General features: G+C 42.3%; 1 protein-coding gene across 1 annotated transcript; it reads left to right on the top strand.

Annotated features, from left to right (window-relative positions):
- Positions 1 to 2,650: 2,650 nt before the first annotated feature.
- Positions 2,651 to 24,117, top strand: LOC306989051 (uncharacterized protein). The gene is made up of 12 exons (XM_079594370.1): positions 2,651 to 2,756; positions 3,055 to 3,121; positions 3,258 to 3,281; positions 4,103 to 4,474; positions 4,564 to 4,638; positions 5,941 to 6,321; positions 6,403 to 6,489; positions 6,842 to 6,937; positions 7,164 to 19,886; positions 19,935 to 23,141; positions 23,472 to 23,516; positions 23,651 to 24,117. The coding sequence occupies exons 2-10, from the start codon at positions 3,079 to 3,081 to the stop codon at positions 23,105 to 23,107; spliced, it is 16,974 nt and encodes a 5,657-aa protein (XP_079450496.1). The 5' UTR covers positions 2,651 to 2,756; positions 3,055 to 3,078; the 3' UTR covers positions 23,108 to 23,141; positions 23,472 to 23,516; positions 23,651 to 24,117.
- Positions 24,118 to 24,179: the final 62 nt, after the last annotated feature.

Genomic DNA, 24,179 nt, shown 5'->3' on the forward strand with positions numbered 1-24,179 from the left:
GTCGCACAAGTCGAGAAATTACTGTATGGACAGGCAGAGAAGCTCGCAAGCAATCGGGAGGACGTGGAGGCATAAAGTCAAGAGAGAAGCCCATAGAGAGTGATAAAGTTGCTCCCGTTGCTAGCTCATGGACAGCTAATGCTCACGCTCTCCGTCTCTGCGAGATTCGGAATGGAATGATTCAGATTTCTCTCGGCACAGCTACTAGAAGACCTACAGGTTGCTCACGTCACATCTACGTCGTCAAGCTCAGTTTGAGCCTGCGCAGTTCGCCTGGCGATCAGGAAGTGAGTGCTTCTAATTGACTTCAATTCTCTCCGTTGAAACCTATGGGGTCGCTGTGTGCAGTTTATATACTGTCTATGGGTATATCACGCAATCTCTGGCCAAACTATTTAAAAATGGCGGGGTTATTCAGGATACTCCGTCTGGCGCGTGCAATGATGACGCAGTGAATAGTGACGATTCTCTCTGACCAATCAGCAGTCTGCCGTGTGTCACGTCACATTTTAGTATCGCCTCAGCTCGCTCAGAACCTCGCCGGAGGTGATACGAAAAAAAGTACCTGGAAGCAGGTACCGGTACAACTTTACACAGTGGAAAACCAAACAAAGGCGAGGCGAGGCGAGGCGAGCTGGTACTGTGTAGTGGAAAAGTGCCATTAGTATATCACTTGCTAATAATTTATAAATATTTTGTATTAATCATTAACTAACCACTTATAAATTACTTACAACCGAACATTATTATAAAGTGTTACCAAATTAGGAATATTGAAGTGACTAGTTCCTTGTTCCAAAATTATTTTTTTATCAGATTATTTTATGAATGTAATGTGCTCACCACCTAGCATACAAATATTAGCTTTTTAATTTTGATTTGCAGCATGTATAATGTAATAAATTACTCTTTACCTAAGAGACCATGTTAAAAAAAAGCCATCAGAATCATTTTTGTTAAAATATGAAATAAGAGGGGGGGATTGTAGGCTTTCATAATCTGTCTATTTTATAGATAAACATGATATTGATATGTGTAATACCATCTGTGAAATTGTTTTATTTCAATAGTGATGATACTAATACATATTTGCGTCAAATGTGTGTGGCAATGCAAGTTCATTTGTAAAGGATCCGAAGAATGTAGCAGCACTGGTTGCAGTTTTCTTTCAGAAGGTTCAGTTAGGGTGAGGTTCAGTTATTGCTCAGGTCATGCTGAATGTTCACAGGTGTGTCTGCGTACGGAGGCTTTGATCCGCCCAGACTGACGGCTGGTACTCCCAGTCAAAGCTGTCAATATTCTTAGAATAGCTTGTAAGTAGAAAGAGGCAGCATTTTGCCACACACAAAAATACCAAAATACACATGCATGCACGTCATAATGTTGCTGCTGTTTATGTCACGGGCGAGGCCACAAAAGAGCAACAGGGCAGTGACCCACCCATGATTCATAATTCCATATTAATTTGCTAGTGTAGTAATTGAAATTGACAACAATATCACAATGGGTCTTTAATTCATGTAACATGTTCCAGGCCTTTGTTCATCAAACAAACATGATTACAGGGAGATTTAATCTGGGAATCTGATTTTACTCACAAACTACTATGACACTAACACTGAACAGCATGATTTAAATTCAAAGCAATTTGTCATTATGGTTTTATAATGTCATGAAAAGTTGTTTCTCAACTGATTTTACACAAATTCTCTAAACTAAGTTTAATGATCTCAAAAACATTGAATGCAGAAACATATACAGCAAAAAGTAGTTCAGGTTCACTGCATAATGTAGTAAATGTAAGCCTACTATTCTTATCAATAACACATTTAATAAAACAAAAGTCTAAAATGTATAAAATCAGGTGTTGTATATGATGACCTCAAGGCCACACATGCCAGACTGTGATTTGAGATCCTCTGATCGCTGATTCATAAGTTAGATGAACTCGTTTGAACTCTCTCTATCTCTTCTCTCCAATTCTTACAACACATCATCTCTCTCTTACAACCCCCTCCAGTCTTATTCTCTCTTCTTCCTCTCCTTTTTATACATCTCCAATTTTTCTTTCATCCTCTCTTTCTTCCTTATCAACTGCATGCTAATTGCACTTCATCCTCTTATTTTTCTTCTTGTAACTTATTTATATAAAGGCAAATCATAATTGTTGTCTGAATAGTTTAATAAATGTACTTTGTGGAATATGCCTTAATTGTAGTTGCCTGTGTTAACAATTGAAACTTGCTTACACATTAAAAAATGTGTAAAAAATGTTTTTTATTTTTTAAAATGTTGTATGTAATTTGTATTTAACCATCAAATATTTACAATAATGTTTAGGAGAATATTCAAGTGGCTCTGTTAACGGTTTTGAGTAGATTGAACTTAGTTTGACTAAATGTGTAAAAGCAAACTGTAAAACAGGCTGAGAGACTGGAAAGATTTTGGGAACAGGTTCCTCATAATTCAGATTCATTTGTTATTCTTAGTTTTATCTACGTTCATCTATTCAAGACTAAAACATGTGTTTCTGAGTAGCAGGTGTACAAAGAAACACTGGCGTCATACAGCATGGGGAAAGAAATGTTGTTGTTGGAGGTGGGGTATTGTTAGAGTTGACAACTCATCTAGAATAGGTCCACCCACACTTAATACAGTCCTAAGATTGTGAGGCTTGTAGTTCATTCTTCATTCTGCAACTGGATTAACTAAGCTTCGCTGTGTTTTGGAGTTTGTGAAGCAACATTTTGTATCAGGTAATGTCACTGAGTTCATTTGATCACTTTGAGCTGTAATTACTCTTTCAGTAATCTGCTTTTGGTAAATCTGAATTATTTTGTAATATTGGTTTTGGTAACACTTTAAAATAATTTGTTAAAATTAGTCAGTGCGTTAACTAAGACAAAGTAAAAATGAACAATATAATTTTACACCATAATAATATTTAAAAAAATGTTTTTTTTATGAAGTTGTTTTCCCAAGTGTTGGCAACACTAAATGTAATATAATAAATATAGAAACACATATTTCACATGTTTATGTTCATGTGTGCAGGTGCAGGAAGTGTCGTTTATTACAATGAGTTTTCCATTCTCATTGTGTGTTTCAATATTGCTGTTTGGTGAGTGTTTTTACATCTTTGAAGTTTAATACACATGTGGCTGAAATGATGTTACAGTATATTCAAATAAGTGATTGACTATCATCTTTCAAAATAAAATCATTGTTCTTATATTTTTTATTTGTTTGTTTTAAAGGTAAAATAATTGATGGACAATCAGGTAATTCTTTCCATTCATCTTCTACTTCATCTTCACCAGTTTTAATACTGCTTCCCCTTTCTATCTCTAGCTTTCTATTAGACAAACAAAGCATGTGGGGAAAAATGAACTTCATTGTGGAACTTTATGATAAACATGTTATTTCAATAGTACAGAGACACTTTTAAGAACTTTTAGCTGAAAAGTCGGCACTTTATGTACATTTTGTCCGATTGGATCACTGAATTAATAGTTTTAAAGAGTAAGGACTTTAGTCTGGAGAAATTTAAGAAAAAGATTGAGGAAAAACAAAAAATGGAATCAGAAGTTCCCCACTATAGTTTATTGAAAAGTGCAATAATTTAAGTCTCAGATAAATGCACGGATTGTGAAAAAAAATTGTGCTGTGTTGCAATTTGCCCTAAAACTATGGCCTACAAGTATGTACTGTTTGTCATAAGAAAGTACATTTTTTTGAGCATGCATGTCACAATACGGTGTATACGCATTTAAAGGGCTGTATACTGCGTCATGGAATTTCATCTTGAAAACCACATAGTGTAGGTGTGTGCATCATGTCACCACATACCGGCCTGTCAATCATTCTGTCACTGTTGACATCATGAGATACACATTCCACATTTCAATACTTTAAAACATTAGGCAACCAACACATTACAATACTTATCAATACTTAAATGTTAGGCTGTTTATATCCCCTTTATCACAGAAAAGAGATGCTCATTCTTGATCTAATTTTAAATAGTATGTGTAATGGTATGTAGCATTGAAATATGAATTTACAAATATTTACAAACATTATTTTAATGTTTCCATAACAGTTGACCCCTGCAACAGCTACAATGCTCTGGATGATTCATGGAGAGCCACCAACAACCAATATCCCTCTGAAATAATGTGTGACTGTGAGGTCAGCTGGAACGGCTGGTACCGACTCTTTTTTGATGGTCAGAGCGTTCAGATGCCAGACTCATGTGTGGATCAGGAAAGCTGTGGCACTCACGCTCCACTGTGGCTGAACGGAGGACATCCAACAGTTGATGATGGAGAGGTCACTCGAGATGTCTGCGGTCACTATGACAATGACTGCTGCGCTTTCCAATCCAATCCCATTAAAGTCAAAGCCTGTCCAGGAGATTATTATGTCTATGAGTTTGTGAAACCATCTTTCTGCAATTTGGCGTACTGTGCAGGTAAATATATTTCCATTTTTCTTTCTCTTTTTTTAACATAATTAAGTCAAAATTGCATTTTTCTTATTTTATCTTTTTACTTTTGTCAGATATAAGGAACATCAACACAACCTATACCATCTCAACCCCAGCTATAGAAATGACATCCATGGCTATTACGACTGGTAATGTGATGTTTTTTTAAATGTTTCTGAAGTATTTTTGTTCAGATCAGATCCAATTTGTTGACCTGTAAAGTATGTGTGTGTAATGTGCAGCTGTGATTTTGATTAAGGTTTGCATCATCACTATTAGTGAGTCGTTTGCAGAATATAAGTGCAGCTGCAATGTTTTCAATCACAAAAAGGGTCTGGGGAAATGAATTGGAGCAAAGTAGAAATATTCCAAAAATGAGCTTGAGTACATTTAAAATCCTAAAATCACAAATTCAAACTAATTGATTTCTTAAGTATTCACCCCCTGTAATGTGACAAATAATAAATAGTACACATTAAAGAACACTTGTGTGTAGTCAGGGAGTTTCAATTGATTGTAGCTGGTGAGTCAGTAATTTGGCATAATTTACATCATGAAGAAAAAAAGCATTGAGAAGCTTTGCTATTCAAGGCACGGATACAAAAACGTTTCCAAATCACTGGAATCATTTAGTATACAGTTTAATCAATAATTAAGAAACGCATGTTAATCTAATGCCACATCCACAAAAATCCATTTAAATTTAAATATTAAATTTTCAACTGAAAATAACTATTTTTAAGTATGTGTTAATGGGTCTGAAGCACTCCATTTTCACTGGAGGAAGACAACTGTAGTGTGATGAGAGGTGAACACAATGAAAACGTTTTTACAGTGGATGGGAACCCATCATTTATGGCTCTGGCATCACATTATGTAAACTGCATTTATGACAAAGAACTGCACAGATGCATATTTCATAACAATCTATCAATAAATGCACACACCTTGTCCTCTGCTTCTGGTGTTGGCCACCACTGCGGATTAAAGAACACGCAAGATAATGCAGACTAAAAGACATGGAGGAGCTGAAGCATGCTGCCATTTTCATATGAGTTTGAAAGGGGACTGAGGCGATCACAGAGCTAATCACACATTTTTAGGGGAGCACGGTAGAAATTGACCCTAAAAAGGGCCTAGTGACGCCCCTGAGTCTATGCACTTTAAGATTGGTTTAAAAAGGTCAAAAAGCAACCATTATAACTGAGTTATAGTAAAAAGGCAAAGTATAGAGTGAGAGAAAGCATTCTTAAGTCAAACTGCTAGTAATAAGTTCAGTACAATGGGACTTAAGGTCTACTGCTTATTTACTTTTGACAATGCTAAATTAAGTAAAATGAGATGCTCAGACACAAAAACTGTTTTAAGATTTTATAAATAATCCAATAGTAAATAAGTATAGGTCTATAGTAGAAATCGACTTAATTCGATTTTTTTTCACCCCACAACAGCTCCCCCTGTTGACCCGTGCTACAACTACAATGTATTGGATGATTCATGGAGAGCCACCAACAATCAAATTTCCTCTGAAATAATGTGTGACTGTGAGGTCAGCTGGAACGGCTGGTACCGTCTCTTCATTCAGAGTCAGAGCGTTCAGATGCCAGACACATGTGTGGATGAGTATAGTTGTGGCACTCACGCTCCACTGTGGCTGAACGGAGGACATCCAACAGTTGATGATGGAGTGGTCACTCGAGGCGTCTGCGGTCACTGGGGGAATGACTGCTGCTATTTCCAATCAAATCCTATTAAAGTCAAAGCCTGCTCTGGCAATTATTATGTTTATGAGTTTGTAAAACCAGATTTCTGCTCTTTGGCGTACTGTGCAGGTAAATACATTTACATCTTCCCTTGTTTACTTAAGTTATAATTGTAGCTTTGTTGGTTTACAGTGCATCAATATTTTTCAGATGTAAGGAACACAAACACTACCTATACTACGGTCACTCCAAAGACAATGTTAACCACAGAAACTACAACCATGGACATGGCAACTGGTAATGAAATGTGCTAATTTGCAATCTGTAGGATTTATTACATGACTAGATCCATCTTAAACATTTGTGTCGGCATATAAAGAAGTTACAAATAATAAAGTGAAATGTGCAGTTAGAGGTCTCTGCTGTTTATGACTTCTGTTTATGATTTGCTATTAGTAAGCAAAGAGTATATATATAATATAGTGATATATATATATATATATATATATATATATATATAAATATATATTTGTGTGTGTGTGTGTGTGTGTGTGTGTGTGTGTGTGTGTGTGTGTGTGTGTGTTAGTGTCTGAGTAATTGTATATTGTTTTGGTATTTATCAAATTTGTATATGATTTTTTTCTTCCAGATATTGGGCACAATACGACTTTCTATACTACTATCATGATGGAGACCACTTCAACCATAACAACTACATTTATAGATACTACAACAATGGACACTGGTAATTCAATATGCTATGTAAAAATTATGTTTTTTAGTTTTGAATGACCAGATCAGATATGTTATGAGTTCCATGTATATAAGTTAAACTATTTGTAAAACATGGAATTCCCAATTTTGATTTGAATTTGATTTGTGAAATAACAGATCAAATTATAAATAAATACAAAAATATAAAACATATTTATATATTTAAACTTAAATATATTTACTGCCCCTTACAACAGCAGAAAGCATCTTAACTGACACCACAACACCGGGCACCAAAAAAACAGAAAGTACCACAAGCGAGACACCAACAGCAGAAAGCACTACAACAACAGAAAGTACGACCACAGGCACTACAACTCCTGAAAGTACAACAGCAGAGACGACAACGGCAAAAAGCACCACAACTGTGGGTACCACAACAACAGATAGCACTACAACAACAGAAAGTACGACCAAAGTCACTACAACTCAAGAAAGCACAACAGCCGAGACGACAACGGCAGAAATCACGACAACTGTGGGTACCACAGCAACAGAAAGTACCACAAGTGAAACAACAACGGCAGAAGGAACCACAACTGAGATCACACCAACAGAAAGTACGACCACAGGCACAACAACTCCTGAAAGTACAACAACAGTAGAAAGCACCACAGCTGCGACCACAACTGTGGCTACTACAGCAACAGAAAGTACTACAACAGATAGTACGACTACAGGCACAACAGCTTCAGAAAGTACCACAAGTGAGACCACAACAACAGAAAGTATCACACCTGAGACCACAACTGATGTTACTACAAAAACTAAAAGCACAACAGCAACAGAAAGTACCAGAAGTGAGACCACAACAGCAGAAAGTACAACCACAGGCACAACCACTCCAGAAAGTACAACAGCCGAGACCACAACAGCAGAAAGCACGACAACTGTGGGTACCACAGCAGCGGAAAGTACCACAAGCGAGATCACAACATCAGAAAGCACCACACCTGAGACCACAACTGTAGGCACTACAACAACAGAAAGTACGACCACAGACACAACAACTCCTGAAAGTATCACAACTGAGACCACAACAGTAGAAAGCACAACAGCTGAGATCACAACTGTGAGTACTACAACAGCAGAAAGCACCACATCTGATAAAACAACTCTGGATACTACAACAACAGAAAGTACGACCACAGGCACAACAACTCCTGAAAGTACAACAGCCGAGACAACAACAGCAGAAATCACGACAACTGTGGGTACCACAGCAACAGAAAGTACCACAAGAGAGACGACAACAGCAGAAAGCACTACAACAACAGAAAGTACGACCACAGGCACTACAACTCAAGAAAGCACAACAGCCGATACCACAACAGCAGAAAGCACCACAACTGTGGGTACCACAGCAACAGAAAGTACCACAAGCGAAACAACAACAGCAGAAGGAACCACAACTGAGATCACAACAACAGAAAGTACGACCGCAGGCACAACAACTCCTGAAAGTACCACAACAGTAGAAAGCACCACACCTGCGACCACAACTGTGGCTACTACAACAACAGAAAGCACCACAGCAACAGAAAGTACAACAGTAGAAATCACCACATCTGAGACCACAACTGTGGCTACTACAGCAACAGAAAGTACGACCACAGACACAACAACTCCTGAAAGTACCACAACTGAGACCACAACAGTAGAAAGCACAACAGCTGAGATCACAACTGAGATCACAACAACAGAAAGTACGACCACAGGCACAACAACTCCTCAAAGTACCACAACAGTAGAAAGCACCACACCTGCGACCACAACTGTGGCTACAACAACAACAGAAAGCACCACAGCAACAGAAAGTACAACAGTAGAAAGCACCACACCTGAGACCACAACTGTGGCTACTACAGCTACAGAAAGTACTACAACAGAAAGTACGACTACAGGCACAACACCTTCAGAAAGTACCACAAGTGAGACCACAACAGCAGAAAGTACAACCACAGGCACAACCACTCCAGAAAGTACAACAGCCGAGACCACAACAGCAGAAAGCACGACAACTGTGGGTACCACAGCAGCGGAAAGCACCACATCTGATAAAACAACTCTGGATACTACAACAACAGAAAGTACGACCACAGGCACAACAACTCCTGAAAGTACAACAGCCGAGACGACAACAGCAGAAAGCACCACAACTGTGGGTACCACAGCAACAGAAAGTACCACAAGCGAAACAACAACAGCAGAAGGAACCACAACTGAGATCACAACAACAGAAAGTATGACCACAGGCACAACAACTCCTGAAAGTACCACAACAGTAGATAGCACCACACCTGCGACCACAACTGTGGCTACAACAACAACAGAAAGCACCACAGCAACAGAAAGTACAACAGTAGAAATAACCACACCTGAGACCACAACTGTGGCTACTACAGCAACAGAAAGTACTACAACAGAAAGTACAACCACAGGCACAACCACTCCAGAAAGTACAACAGCCGAGACCACAACAGCAGAAAGCACGACAACTGTGGGTACCCCAGCAGCGGAAAGTACCACAAGCGACATCACAACAGCAGAAAGCACCACACCTGAGACCACAACTGTAGGCACTACAACAACAGAAAGTACGACCACAGACACAACAACTCCTGAAAGTACCACAACTGAGACCACAACAGTAGAAAGCACAACAGCTGAGATCACAACTGTGAGTACTACAACAGCAGAAAGCACCACATCTGATAAAACAACTCTGGATACTACAACAACAGAAAGTACGACCACAGGCACAACAACTCCTGAAAGTACAACAGCCGAGACAACAACAGCAGAAATCACGACAACTGTGGGTACCACAGCAACAGAAAGTACCACAAGAGAGACGACAACAGCAGAAAGCACTACAACAACAGAAAGTACGACCACAGGCACTACAACTCAAGAAAGCACAACAGCCGATACCACAACAGCAGAAAGCACCACAACTGTGGGTACCACAGCAACAGAAAGTACCACCAGCGAAACAACAACAGCAGAAGGAACCACAACTGAGATCACAACAACAGAAAGTACGACCGCAGGCACAACAACTCCTGAAAGTACCACAACAGTAGAAAGCACCACACCTGCGACCACAACTGTGGCTACTACAACAACAGAAAGCACCACAGCAACAGAAAGTACAACAGTAGAAATCACCACATCTGAGACCACAACTGTGGCTACTACAGCAACAGAAAGTACGACCACAGACACAACAACTCCTGAAAGTACCACAACTGAGACCACAACAGTAGAAAGCACAACAGCTGAGATCACAACTGAGATCACAACAACAGAAAGTACGACCACAGGCACAACAACTCCTCAAAGTACCACAACAGTAGAAAGCACCACACCTGCGACCACAACTGTGGCTACAACAACAACAGAAAGCACCACAGCAACAGAAAGTACAACAGTAGAAAGCACCACACCTGAGACCACAACTGTGGCTACTACAGCTACAGAAAGTACTACAACAGAAAGTACGACTACAGGCACAACACCTTCAGAAAGTACCACAAGTGAGACCACAACAGCAGAAAGTACAACCACAGGCACAACCACTCCAGAAAGTACAACAGCCGAGACCACAACAGCAGAAAGCACGACAACTGTGGGTACCACAGCAGCGGAAAGCACCACATCTGATAAAACAACTCTGGATACTACAACAACAGAAAGTACGACCACAGGCACAACAACTCCTGAAAGTACAACAGCCGAGACGACAACAGCAGAAAGCACCACAACTGTGGGTACCACAGCAACAGAAAGTACCACAAGCGAAACAACAACAGCAGAAGGAACCACAACTGAGATCACAACAAAAGAAAGTATGACCACAGGCACAACAACTCCTGAAAGTACCACAACAGTAGATAGCACCACACCTGCGACCACAACTGTGGCTACAACAACAACAGAAAGCACCACAGCAACAGAAAGTACAACAGTAGAAATAACCACAACTGTGGCTACTACAGCAACAGAAAGTACTACAACAGAAAGTACGACTACAGGCACAACCCCTTCAGAAAGTACCACAAGTGAGACCACAACAGCAGAAAGTACAACCACAGGCACAACCACTCCAGAAAGTACAACAGCCGAGACCACAACAGCAGAAAGCACGACAACTGTGGGTACCCCAGCAGCGGAAAGTACCACAAGCGACATCACAACAGCAGAAAGCACCACACCTGAGACCACAACTGTAGGCACTACAACAACAGAAAGTACGACCACAGACACAACAACTCCTGAAAGTACCACAACTGAGACCACAACAGTAGAAAGCACAACAGCTGAGATCACAACTGTGAGTACTACTATAGCAGAAAGCACCACATCTGATACAACAACTCTGGATACTACAACAACAGAAAGTACGACCGCAGGCACAACAACTCCTGAAAGTACCACAACAGTAGAAAGCACCACACCTGCGACCACAACTGTGGCTACTACAACAACAGAAAGCACCACAGCAACAGAAAGTACAACAGTAGAAATCACCACACCTGAGACCACAACTGTGGCTACTACAGCAACAGAAAGTATGACCACAGACACAACAACTCCTGAAAGTACCACAACTGAGACCACAACAGCTGAGATCACAACTGAGATCACAACAACAGAAAGTACGACCACAGGCACAACAACTCCTCAAAGTACCACAACAGTAGAAAGCACCACACCTGCGACCACAACTGTGGCTACAACAACAACAGAAAGCACCACAGCAACAGAAAGTACAACAGTAGAAAGCACCACACCTGAGACCACAACTGTGGCTACTACAGCAACAGAAAGTACTACAACAGAAAGTACGACTACAGGCACAACACCTTCAGAAAGTACCACAAGTGAGACCACAACAGCAGAAAGTACAACCACAGGCACAACCACTCCAAAAAGTACAACAGCCGAGACCAGAACAGCAGAAAGCACGACAACTGTGAGTACTACAACAGCAGAAAGCACCACATCTGATAAAACAACTCTGGATACTACAACAACAGAAAGTACGACCACAGGCACAACAACTCAAGAAAGCACAACAGCCGATACCACAACAGCAGAAAGCACCACAACTGTGGGTACCACAGCAACAGAAAGTACCACAAGCGAAACAACAACAGCAGAAGGAACCAAAACTGAGATCACAACAACAGAAAGTATGACCACAGGCACAACAACTCCTCAAAGTACCACAACAGTAGAAAGCACCACACCTGCGACCACAACTGTGGCTACAACAACAACAGAAAGCACCACAGCAACAGAAAGTACAACAGTAGAAAGCACCACACCTGAGACCACAACTGTGGCTACTACAGCAACAGAAAGTACTACAACAGAAAGTACGACTACAGGCACAACCCCTTCAGAAAGTACCACAAGTGAGACCACAACAGCAGAAAGTACAACCACAGGCACAACCACTCCAGAAAGTACAACAGCCGAGACCACAACAGCAGAAAGCATGACAACTGTGGGTACCACAGCAGCGGAAAGTACCACAAGCGACATCACAACAGCAGAAAGCACCACACCTGAGACCACAACTGTAGGCACTAAAACAACAGAAAGTACGACCACAGACACAACAACTCCTGAAAGTACCACAACTGAGACCACAACAGTAGAAAGCACAACAGCTGAGATCACAACTGTGAGTACTACTACAGCAGAAAGCACCACATCTGATACAACAACTCTGGATACTACAACAACAGAAAGTACGACCGCAGGCACAACAACTCCTGAAAGTACCACAACAGTAGAAAGCACCACACCTGCGACCACAACTGTGGCTACTACAACAACAGAAAGCACCACAGCAACAGAAAGTACAACAGTAGAAATCACCACACCTGAGACCACAACTGTGGCTAATACAGCAACAGAAAGTACGACCACAGACACAACAACTCCTGAAAGTACCACAACTGAGACCACAACAGCTGAGATCACAACTGAGATCACAACAACAGAAAGTACGACCACAGGCACAACAACTCCTCAAAGTACCACAACAGTAGAAAGCACCACACCTGCGACCACAACTGTGGCTACAACAACAACAGAAAGCACCACAGCAACAGAAAGTACAACAGTAGAAAGCACCACACCTGAGACCACAACTGTGGCTACTACAGCTACAGAAAGTACTACAACAGAAAGTACGACTACAGGCACAACACCTTCAGAAAGTACCACAAGTGAGACCACAACAGCAGAAAGTACAACCACAGGCACAACCACTCCAGAAAGTACAACAGCCGAGACCAGAACAGCAGAAAGCACGACAACTGTGAGTACTACAACAGCAGAAAGCACCACATCTGATAAAACAACTCTGGATACTACAACAACAGAAAGTACGACCACAGGCACAACAACTCCTGAAAGTACAACAGCCGAGACGACAACAGCAGAAAGCACCACAACTGTGGGTACCACAGCAACAGAAAGTACCACAAGCGAAACAACAACAGCAGAAGGAACCACAACTGAGATCACAACAACAGAAAGTATGACCACAGGCACAACAACTCCTCAAAGTACCACAACAGTAGAAAGCACCACACCTGCGATCACAACTGTGGCTACAACAACAACAGAAAGCACCACAGCAACAGAAAGTACAACAGTAGAAAGCACCACACCTGAGACCACAACTGTGGCTACTACAGCAACAGAAAGTACTACAACAGAAAGTACGACTACAGGCACAACCCCTTCAGAAAGTACCACAAGTGAGACCACAACAGCAGAAAGTACAACCACAGGCACAACCACTCCAGAAAGTACAACAGCCGAGACCACAACAGCAGAAAGCACGACAACTGTGGGTACCACAGCAGCGGAAAGTACCACAAGCGACATCACAACAGCAGAAAGCACCACACATGAGACCACAACTGTAGGCACTAAAACAACAGAAAGTACGACCACAGACACAACAACTCCTGAAAGTACCACAACTGAGACCACAACAGTAGAAAGCACAACAGCTGAGATCACAACTGTGAGTACTACTACAGCAGAAAGCACCACATCTGATACAACAACTCTGGATACTACAACAACAGAAAGTACGACCGCAGGCACAACAACTCCTGAAAGTACCACAACAGTAGAAAGCACCACACCTGCGACCACAACTGTGGCTACTACAACAACAGAAAGCACCACAGCAACAGAAAGTACAACAGTAGAAAGCACCACACCTGAGACCACAACTGTGGCTAATACAGCAACAGAAAGTACTACAACAGAAAGTACGACTACAGGCACAACCCCTTCAGAAAGTACCACAAGTGAGACCACAACAGCAGAAAGTACAACCACAGGCACAACCACTCCAGAAAGTACAACAGCCGAGACCACAACAGCAGAAAGCACGACAACTGTGGGTACCACAGCAGCGGAAAGTACCACAAGCGACATCACAACAGCAGAAAGCACCACACCTGAGACCACAACTGTAGGCACTAAAACAACAGAAAGTACGACCACAGACACAACAACTCCTGAAAGTACCACAACTGAGACCACAACAGTAGAAAGCACAACAGCTGAGATCACAACTGTGAGTACTACTACAGCAGAAAGCACCACATCTGATACAACGTCTCTGGATACTACAACAACAGAAAGTACGACTGCAGGCACAACAACTCCTGAAAGTACCACAACAGTAGAAAGCACCACACCTGCGACCACAACTGTGGCTACTACAACAACAGAAAGCACCACAGCAACAGAAAGTACAACAGTAGAAATCACCACACCTGAGACCACAACTGTGGCTACTACAGCAACAGAAAGTACGACCACAGACACAACAACTCCTGAAAGTACCACAACTGAGACCACAACAGTAGAAAGCACAACAGCTGAGGTCACAACTGAGATCACAACAACAGAAAGTACGACCACAGGCACAACAACTCCTCAAAGTACCACAACAGTAGAAAGCACCACACCTGCGACCACAACTGTGGCTACAACAACAACAGAAAGCACCACAGCAACAGAAAGTACAACAGTAGAAAGCACCACAACTGAGACCACAACTGTGGCTACTACAGCTACAGAAAGTACTACAACAGAAAGTACGACTACAGGCACAACACCTTCAGAAAGTACCACAAGTGAGACCACAACAGCAGAAAGTACAACCACAGGCACAACCACTCCAGAAAGTACAACAGCCGAGACCACAACAGCAGAAAGTACGACAACTGTGAGTACTACAACAGCAGAAAGCACCACATCTGATAAAACAACTCTGGATACTACAACAACAGAAAGTACGACCACAGGCACAACAACTCCTGAAAGTACAACAGCCGAGACGACAACAACAGAAAGCACCACAACTGTGGGTACCACAGCAACAGAAAGTACCACAAGCGAAACAACAACAGCAGAAGGAACCACAACTGAGATCACAACAACAGAAAGTATGACCACAGGCACAACAACTCCTGAAAGTACCACAACAGTAGATAGCACCACACCTGCGACCACAACTGTGGCTACAACAACAACAGAAAGCACCACAGCAACAGAAAGTACAACAGTAGAAATCACCACACCTGAGACCACAACTGTGGCTACTACAGCAACAGAAAGTACTACAACAGAAAGTACGACTACAGGCACAACCCCTTCAGAAAGTACCACAAGTGAGACCACAACAGCAGAAAGTACAACCACAGGCACAACCACTCCAGAAAGTACAACAGCCAAGACCACAACAGCAGAAAGCACGACAACTGTGGGTACCACAGCAGCGGAAAGTACCACAAGCGACATCACAACAGCAGAAAGCACCACACTTGAGACCACAACTGTAGGCACTACAACAACAGAAAGTACGACCACAGACACAACAACTCCTGAAAGTACCACAACTGAGACCACAACAGTAGAAAGCACAACAGCTGAGATCACAACTGTGAGTACTACTACAGCAGAAAGCACCACATCTGATACAACAACTCTGGATACTACAACAACAGAAAGTACGACCGCAGGCACAACAACTCCTGAAAGTACCACAACAGTAGAAAGCACCACACCTGCGACCACAACTGTGGCTACTACAACAACAGAAAGCACCACAGCAACAGAAAGTACAACAGTAGAAATCACCACACCTGAGACCACAACTGTGGCTACTACAGCAACAGAAAGTACGACCACAGACACAACAACTCCTGAAAGTACCACAACTGAGACCACAACAGTAGAAAGCACAACAGCTGAGATCACAACTGAGATCACAACAACAGAAAGTACGACCACAGGCACAACAACTCCTCAAAGTACCACAACAGTAGAAAGCACCACACCTGCGACCACAACTGTGGCTACAACAACAACAGAAACCACCACAGCAACAGAAAGTACAACAGTAGAAAGCACCACACCTGAGACCACAACTGTGGCTACTACAGCTACAGAAAGTACTACAACAGAAAGTACGACTACAGGCACAACACCTTCAGAAAGTACCACAAGTGAGACCACAACAGCAGAAAGTACAACCACAGGCACAACCACTCCAGAAAGTACAACAGCCGAGACCACAACAGCAGAAAGCACGACAACTGTGAGTACTACAACAGCAGAAAGCACCACATCTGATAAAACAACTCTGGATACTACAACAACAGAAAGTACGACCACAGGCACAACAACTCCTGAAAGTACATCAGCCGAGACGACAACAGCAGAAAGCACCACAACTGTGGGTACCACAGCAACAGAAAGTACCACAAGCGAAACAACAACAGCAGAAGGAACCACAACTGAGATCACAACAACAGAAAGTATGACCACAGGCACAACAACTCCTCAAAGTACCACAACAGTAGAAAGCACCACACCTGCGACCACAACTGTGGCTACAACAACAACAGAAAGCACCACAGCAACAGAAAGTACAACAGTAGAAAGCACCACACCTGAGACCACAACTGTGGCTACTACAGCAACAGAAAGTACTACAACAGAAAGTACGACTACAGGCACAACCCCTTCAGAAAGTACCACAAGTGAGACCACAACAGCAGAAAGTACAACCACAGGCACAACCACTCCAGAAAGTACAACAACCGAGACCACAACAGCAGAAAGCACGACAACTGTGGGTACCACAGCAGCGGAAAGTACCACAAGCGACATCACAACAGCAGAAAGCACCACACCTGAGACCACAACTGTAGGCACTACAACAACAGAAAGTACGACCACAGACACAACAACTCCTGAAAGTACCACAACTGAGACCACGACAGTAGAAAGCACAACAGCTGAGATCACAACTGTGAGTACTACTACAGCAGAAAGCACCACATCTGATACAACAACTCTGGATACTACAACAACAGAAAGTACGACCGCAGGCACAACAACTCCTGAAAGTACCACAACAGTAGAAAGCACCACACCTGCGACCACAACTGTGGCTACTACAACAACAGAAAGCACCACAGCAACAGAAAGCACCACAACTGAGACCACAACAGTAGAAAGCACAACAGCTGAGATCACAACTGTGAGTACTACTACAGCAGAAAGCACCACATCTGATACAACAACTCTGGATTCTACAACAACAGAAAGTACGACCGCAGGCACAACAACTCCTGAAAGTACCACAACAGTAGAAATCACCACACCTGAGACCACAACTGTGGCTACGACAGCAACAGAAAGTACTACAACAGAAAGTACGACTACAGGCACAACACCTTCAGAAAGTACCACAAGTGAGACCACAACAGCAGAAAGTACAACCACAGGCACAACCACTCCAGAAAGTACAACAGCCGAGACCACAACAGCAGAAAGCACGACAACTGTGGGTACCACAGCAGCGGAAAGTACCACAAGCGAGATCACAACAGCAGAAAGCACCACACCTGAGACCACAATTGTAGGCACTACAACAACAGAAAGTACGACCACAGACACAACAACTCCTGAAAGTACCACAACTGAGACCACGACAGTAGAAAGCACAACAGCTGAGATCACAACTGTGAGTACTACTACAGCAGAAAGCACCACATCTGATACAACAACTCTGGATACTACAACAACAGAAAGTACGACCGCAGGCAAAACAACTCCTGAAAGTACCACAACAGTAGAAAGCACCACACCTGCGACCACAACTGTGGCTACTACAACAACAGAAAGCACCACACCAACAGAAAGTACAACAGTAGAAATCACCACACCTGAGACCACAACTGTGGCTACTACAGCAACAGAAAGTACTACAACAGAAAGTACGACTACAGGCACAACAGCTGAGATCACAACTGTGAGTACTACAACAGCAGAAAGCACCACATCTGATAAAACAACTCTGGATACTACAACAACAGAAAGTACGACCACAGGCACAACAACTCCTGAAAGTACAACAGCCGAGACAACAACAGCAGAAATCACGACAACTGTGGGTACCACAGCAACAGAAAGTACCACAAGCCAGACGACAACAGCAGAAAGCACTACAACAACAGCAAGTACGACCACAGGCACTACAACTCAAGAAAGCACAACAGCCGATACCACAACAGCAGGAAGCACCACAACTGTGGGTACCACAGCAACAGAAAGTACCACAAGCGAAACAACAACAGCAGAAGGAACCACAACTGAGATCACAACAACAGAAAGTACGACCGCAGGCACAACAACTCCTGAAAGTACCACAACAGTAGAAAGCACCACACCTGCGACCACAACTGTGGCTACTACAACAACAGAAAGCACCACAGCAACAGAAAGTACAACAGTAGAAATCACCACACCTGAGACCACAACTGTGGCTACTACAGCAACAGAAAGTACGACCAAAGACACAACAACTCCTGAAAGTACCACAACTGAGACCACAACAGTAGAAAGCACAACAGCTGAGATCACAACTGAGATCACAACAACAGAAAGTACGACCACAGGCACAACAACTCCTCAAAGTACCACAACAGTAGAAAGCACCACACCTGCGACCACAACTGTGGCTACAACAACAACAGAAAGCACCACAGCAACAGAAAGTACAACAGTAGAAAGCACCACACCTGAGACCACAACTGTGGCTACTACAGCTACAGAAAGTACTACAACAGAAAGTACGACTACAGGCACAACACCTTCAGAAAGTACCACAAGTGAGACCACAACAGCAGAAAGTACAACCAGAGGCACAACCACTCCAGAAAGTACAACAGCCGAGACCACAACAGCAGAAAGCACGACAACTGTGAGTACTACAACAGCAGAAAGCACCACATCTGATAAAACAACTCTGGATACTACAACAACAGAAAGTACGACCACAGGCACAACAACTCCTGAAAGTACAACAGCCGAGACGACAACAGCAGAAATCACGACAACTGTGGGTACCACAGCAACAGAAAGTACCACAAGCGAAACAACAACAGCAGAAGGAACCACAACTGAGATCACAACAACAGAAAGTACGACCACAGGCACAACAACTCCTCAAAGTACCACAGCTGATACCACAACAGCAGAAAGCACCACAACTGAGGGTACCACAGCAACAGAAAGTACCACAAGCAAAACAACAACAGCAGATGGAACCACAACTGAGATCACAACAACAGAAAGTACGACCACAGGCACAACAACTCCTCAAAGTACCACAACAGTAGAAAGCACCACACCTGCGACCACAACTGTGGCTACAACAACAACAGAAAGCACCACAGCAACAGAAAGTACAACAGTAGAAAGCACCACATCTGAGACCACAACTGTGGCTACTACAGCAACAGAAAGTACTACAACAGAAAGTACCACTACAGGCACAACACCTTCAGAAAGTACCACAAGTGAGACCACAACAGCAGAAAGTACAACCACAGGCACAACCACTCCAGATAGTACAACAGCCAAGACCACAACAGCAGAAAGCACGACAACTGTGGGTCCCACAGCAGCGGAAAGTACCACAAGCGAGATCACAACAGCAGAAAGCACCACACCTGAGACCACAACTGTAGGCACTACAACAACAGAAAGTACGACCACAGACACAACAACTCCTGAAAGTACCACAACTGAGACCACAACAGTAGAAAGCACAACAGCTGAGATCACAACTGTGAGTACTACTACAGCAGAAAGCACCACATCTGATACAACAACTCTGGATACTACAACAACAGAAAGTACGACCGCAGGCACAACAACTCCTGAAAGTACCACAACAGTAGAAAGCACCACACCTGCGACCACAACTGTGGCTACTACAACAACAGAAAGCACCACAGCAACAGAAAGTACAACAGTAGAAATCACCACACCTGAGACCACAACTGTGGCTACTACAGCAACAGAAAGTACTACAACAGAAAGTACGACTACAGGCACAACACCTTCAGAAAGTACCACAAGTGAGACCACAACAGCAGAAAGTACAACCACAGGCACAACCACTTCAGAAAGTACAACAGCCGAGACCACAACAGCAGAAAGCACGACAGCTGAGATCACAACTGTGAGTACTACAACAGCAGAAAGCACCACATCTGATACAACAACTCTGGATACTACAACAACAAAAAGTACGACCACAGACACAACAACTCCTGAAAGTACCACAACAGTAGAAAGTACCACAACAGTAGAAAGCACCACACCTGCGACCACAACTGTGGCTACTACAACAACAGAAAGCACCACAGCAACAGAAAGTACAACAGTAGAAGTCACCACACCTGAGACCACAACTGTGGCTACTACAGCAACAGAAAGTACGACCACAGACACAACAACTCTTGAAAGTACCACAACTGAGACCACAACAGTAGAAAGCACAACAGCTGAGATCACAACTGAGATCACAACAACAGAAAGTACGACCACAGGCACAACAACTCCTCAAAGTACCACAACAGTAGAAAGCACCACACCTGCGACCACAACTGTGGCTACAACAACAACAGAAAGCACCACAGCAACAGAAAGTACAACAGTAGAAAGCACCACACCTGAGACCACAACTGTGGCTACTACAGCTACAGAAAGTACTACAACAGAAAGTACGACAGGCACAACACCTTCAGAAAGTACCACAAGTGAGACCACAACAGCAGAAAGTACAACCACAGGCACAACCACTCCAGAAAGTACAACAGCCGAGACCACAACAGCAGAAAGCACGACAACTGTGAGTACTACAACAGCAGAAAGCACTACATCTGATAAAACAACTCTGGATACTACAACAACAGAAAGTACGACCACAGGCACAACAACTCCTGAAAGTACAACAGCCGAGACGACAACAGCAGAAATCACGACAACTGTGGGTACCACAGCAACAGAAAGTACCACAAGCGAAACAACAACAGCAGAAGGAACCACAACTGAGATCACAACAACAGAAAGTACGACCACAGGCACAACAACTCCTCAAAGTACCACAGCTGATACCACAACAGCAGAAAGCACCACAACTGAGGGTACCACAGCAACAGAAAGTACCACAAGCGAAACAACAACAGCAGAAGGAACCACAACTGAGATCACAACAACAGAAAGTACGACCACAGGCACAACAACTCCTCAAAGTACCACAACAGTAGAAAGCACCACACCTGCGACCACAACTGTGGCTACAACAACAACAGAAAGCACCACAGCAACAGAAAGTACAACAGTAGAAAGCACCACATCTGAGACCACAACTGTGGCTACTACAGCAACAGAAAGTACTACAACAGAAAGTACCACTACAGGCACAACACCTTCAGAAAGTACCACAAGTGAGACCACAACAACAGAAAGTACGACCACAGGCACTACAACTCAAGAAAGCACAACAGCCGATACCACAACAGCAGAAAGCACCACAACTGTGGGAACCACAGCAACAGAAAGTACCACAAGCGAAACAACAACAGCAGAAGGAACCACAACTGAGATCACAACAACAGAAAGTACGACCACAGACACAACAACTCCTGAAAGTACAACAGCCGAGACGACAACGACAGAAAGCACCACAACTGTGGGTACCACATCAACAGATAGCACTACAACAACAGAAAGTACGACCACAGGCACTACAACTCAAGAAAGCACAACAGCCGAAGGAACCACAACTGAGATCACAACAACAGAAAGTACGACCACAGGCACAACAACTCCTGAAAGTACCACAACAGTAGAAAGCACCACACCTGCGACCACAACTGTGGCTACGACAACAACAGAAAGCACCACAGCAACAGAAAGTACAACAGTAGAAAGCACCACACCTGAGACCACAACCGTGGCTACTACAGCAACAGAAAGTACGACAGGCACAACACCTTCAGAAAGTACCACAAGTGAGACCACAACAGCAGAAAGTACAACCACAGGCACAACCACTCCAGAAAGTACAACAGCCGAGACCACAACAGCAGAAAGCACAACAGCTGAGATCACAACTGAGATCACAACAACAGAAAGTACGACCACAGGCACAACAACTCCTCAAAGTACCACAACAGTAGAAAGCACCACACCTGCGACCACAACTGTGGCTACAACAACAACAGAAAGCACCACAGCAACAGAAAGTACAACAGTAGAAAGCACCACACCTGAGACCACAACTGTGGCTACTACAGCTACAGAAAGTACTACAACAGAAAGTACGACTACAGGCACAACACCTTCAGAAAGTACCACAAGTGAGACCACAACATTAGAAAGTACAACCACAGGCACAACCACTCCAGAAAGTACAACAGCCGAGACCACAACAGCAGAAAGCATGACAACTGTGAGTACTACAACAGCAGAAAGCACCACATCTGATAAAACAACTCTGGATACTACAACAACAGAAAGTACGACCACAGGCACAACAACTCCTGTAAGTACAACAGCCGAGACCACAACAGCAGAAAGCACCACAACTGTAGGTACCACAGCAACAGAAAGTACCACAAGCGAGACAACAACAGCAGAAAGCACTACAACAACAGAAAGTACAACCACAGGCACTACAACTCAAGAAAGCACAACAGCCGATACCACAACACCGGGCACCTCATAAAAATAAAGAAAGGCAGCAGGCAAAACAATCCCAGGTACCACAGCAACAATACAATAGTACATTTTAAAGTTATATTGACAAAGGCAACAGTGGCAAGGAAAACTTTCAAATTAGAAAAAAGCTAATATTTTACATACAAAAGTAATTTAGCAAAATTGTGTTAAGTATAATACATACAAATTGTTTTATGTAATTCATTGTAATGCAGGTTTATAATTTTAAGCTAATAAAATAGATAAGATTGTTAGATTTGCAAAACTCTTGGTTAATTGACAACTAAATAAGAGAAGACTTATCAATAAATATGTGTTGTATAAGTGATCATTCATTCATTAATCAATTTAATTATCCATTTTATTTCAAGAATAATACCAGCGCTTCCATATCAATGGGTCTGAAGTGAACTAAGGTAAACAAACATTTAATAACCTGTATGCTTATTTCTTTTTCACTTATGGCAGACTATGTACATTTTCTACATATTAATTTTATGCTTTGCATCATTATATGTGCACTGAGCCATATTCTTTCTTCTACTTGCAGAAAAATTAAAGATCCATGTCCAGGGCCTCGGATCTGCTCTGTAATGTTGCTTATTTCACTCCTGAGAGCCAACCATCTTCTATGTCCACAAACAATTACCTCTCGTTTAAATTATCTAGATTATTTTTTTTGTTGGTAATATTTATTGTCCACATTACACAAAAAAAAAAAAAAAAAAAAAGGAATTAAACTATTTAACTATTTAATTATTTTTGTGTGAATTAACTCATTTGATGTATCTAGTAATAATGACTTTTTTATGGTCATATTCTTGAATTGATTATTGTTTGAGTAATTAAAAAAATGTATTGTACAAATTTGCTTTATTTTTGTAAAATTACTGCTGTTAAAAATAAAAATAAATTATTTTTCACAGAAATGTTATAATTCCTTGCACTGATCACAGATTTTGAGATTTTACCTGCATGAGGTCTGAAAATTATTTAATAAAAGTAATATCTAATGCCAAGTAATAGTAATTATTGTCAGAAAAATGAACTATTTTGTTATATATGTGTTATAGAAAGTA

Source organism: Phoxinus phoxinus (assembly GCF_949152265.1).
Source record: "Phoxinus phoxinus genome assembly, chromosome: 21".
In the NCBI taxonomy this organism is placed as follows: Eukaryota; Metazoa; Chordata; class Actinopteri; order Cypriniformes; family Leuciscidae; genus Phoxinus; species Phoxinus phoxinus.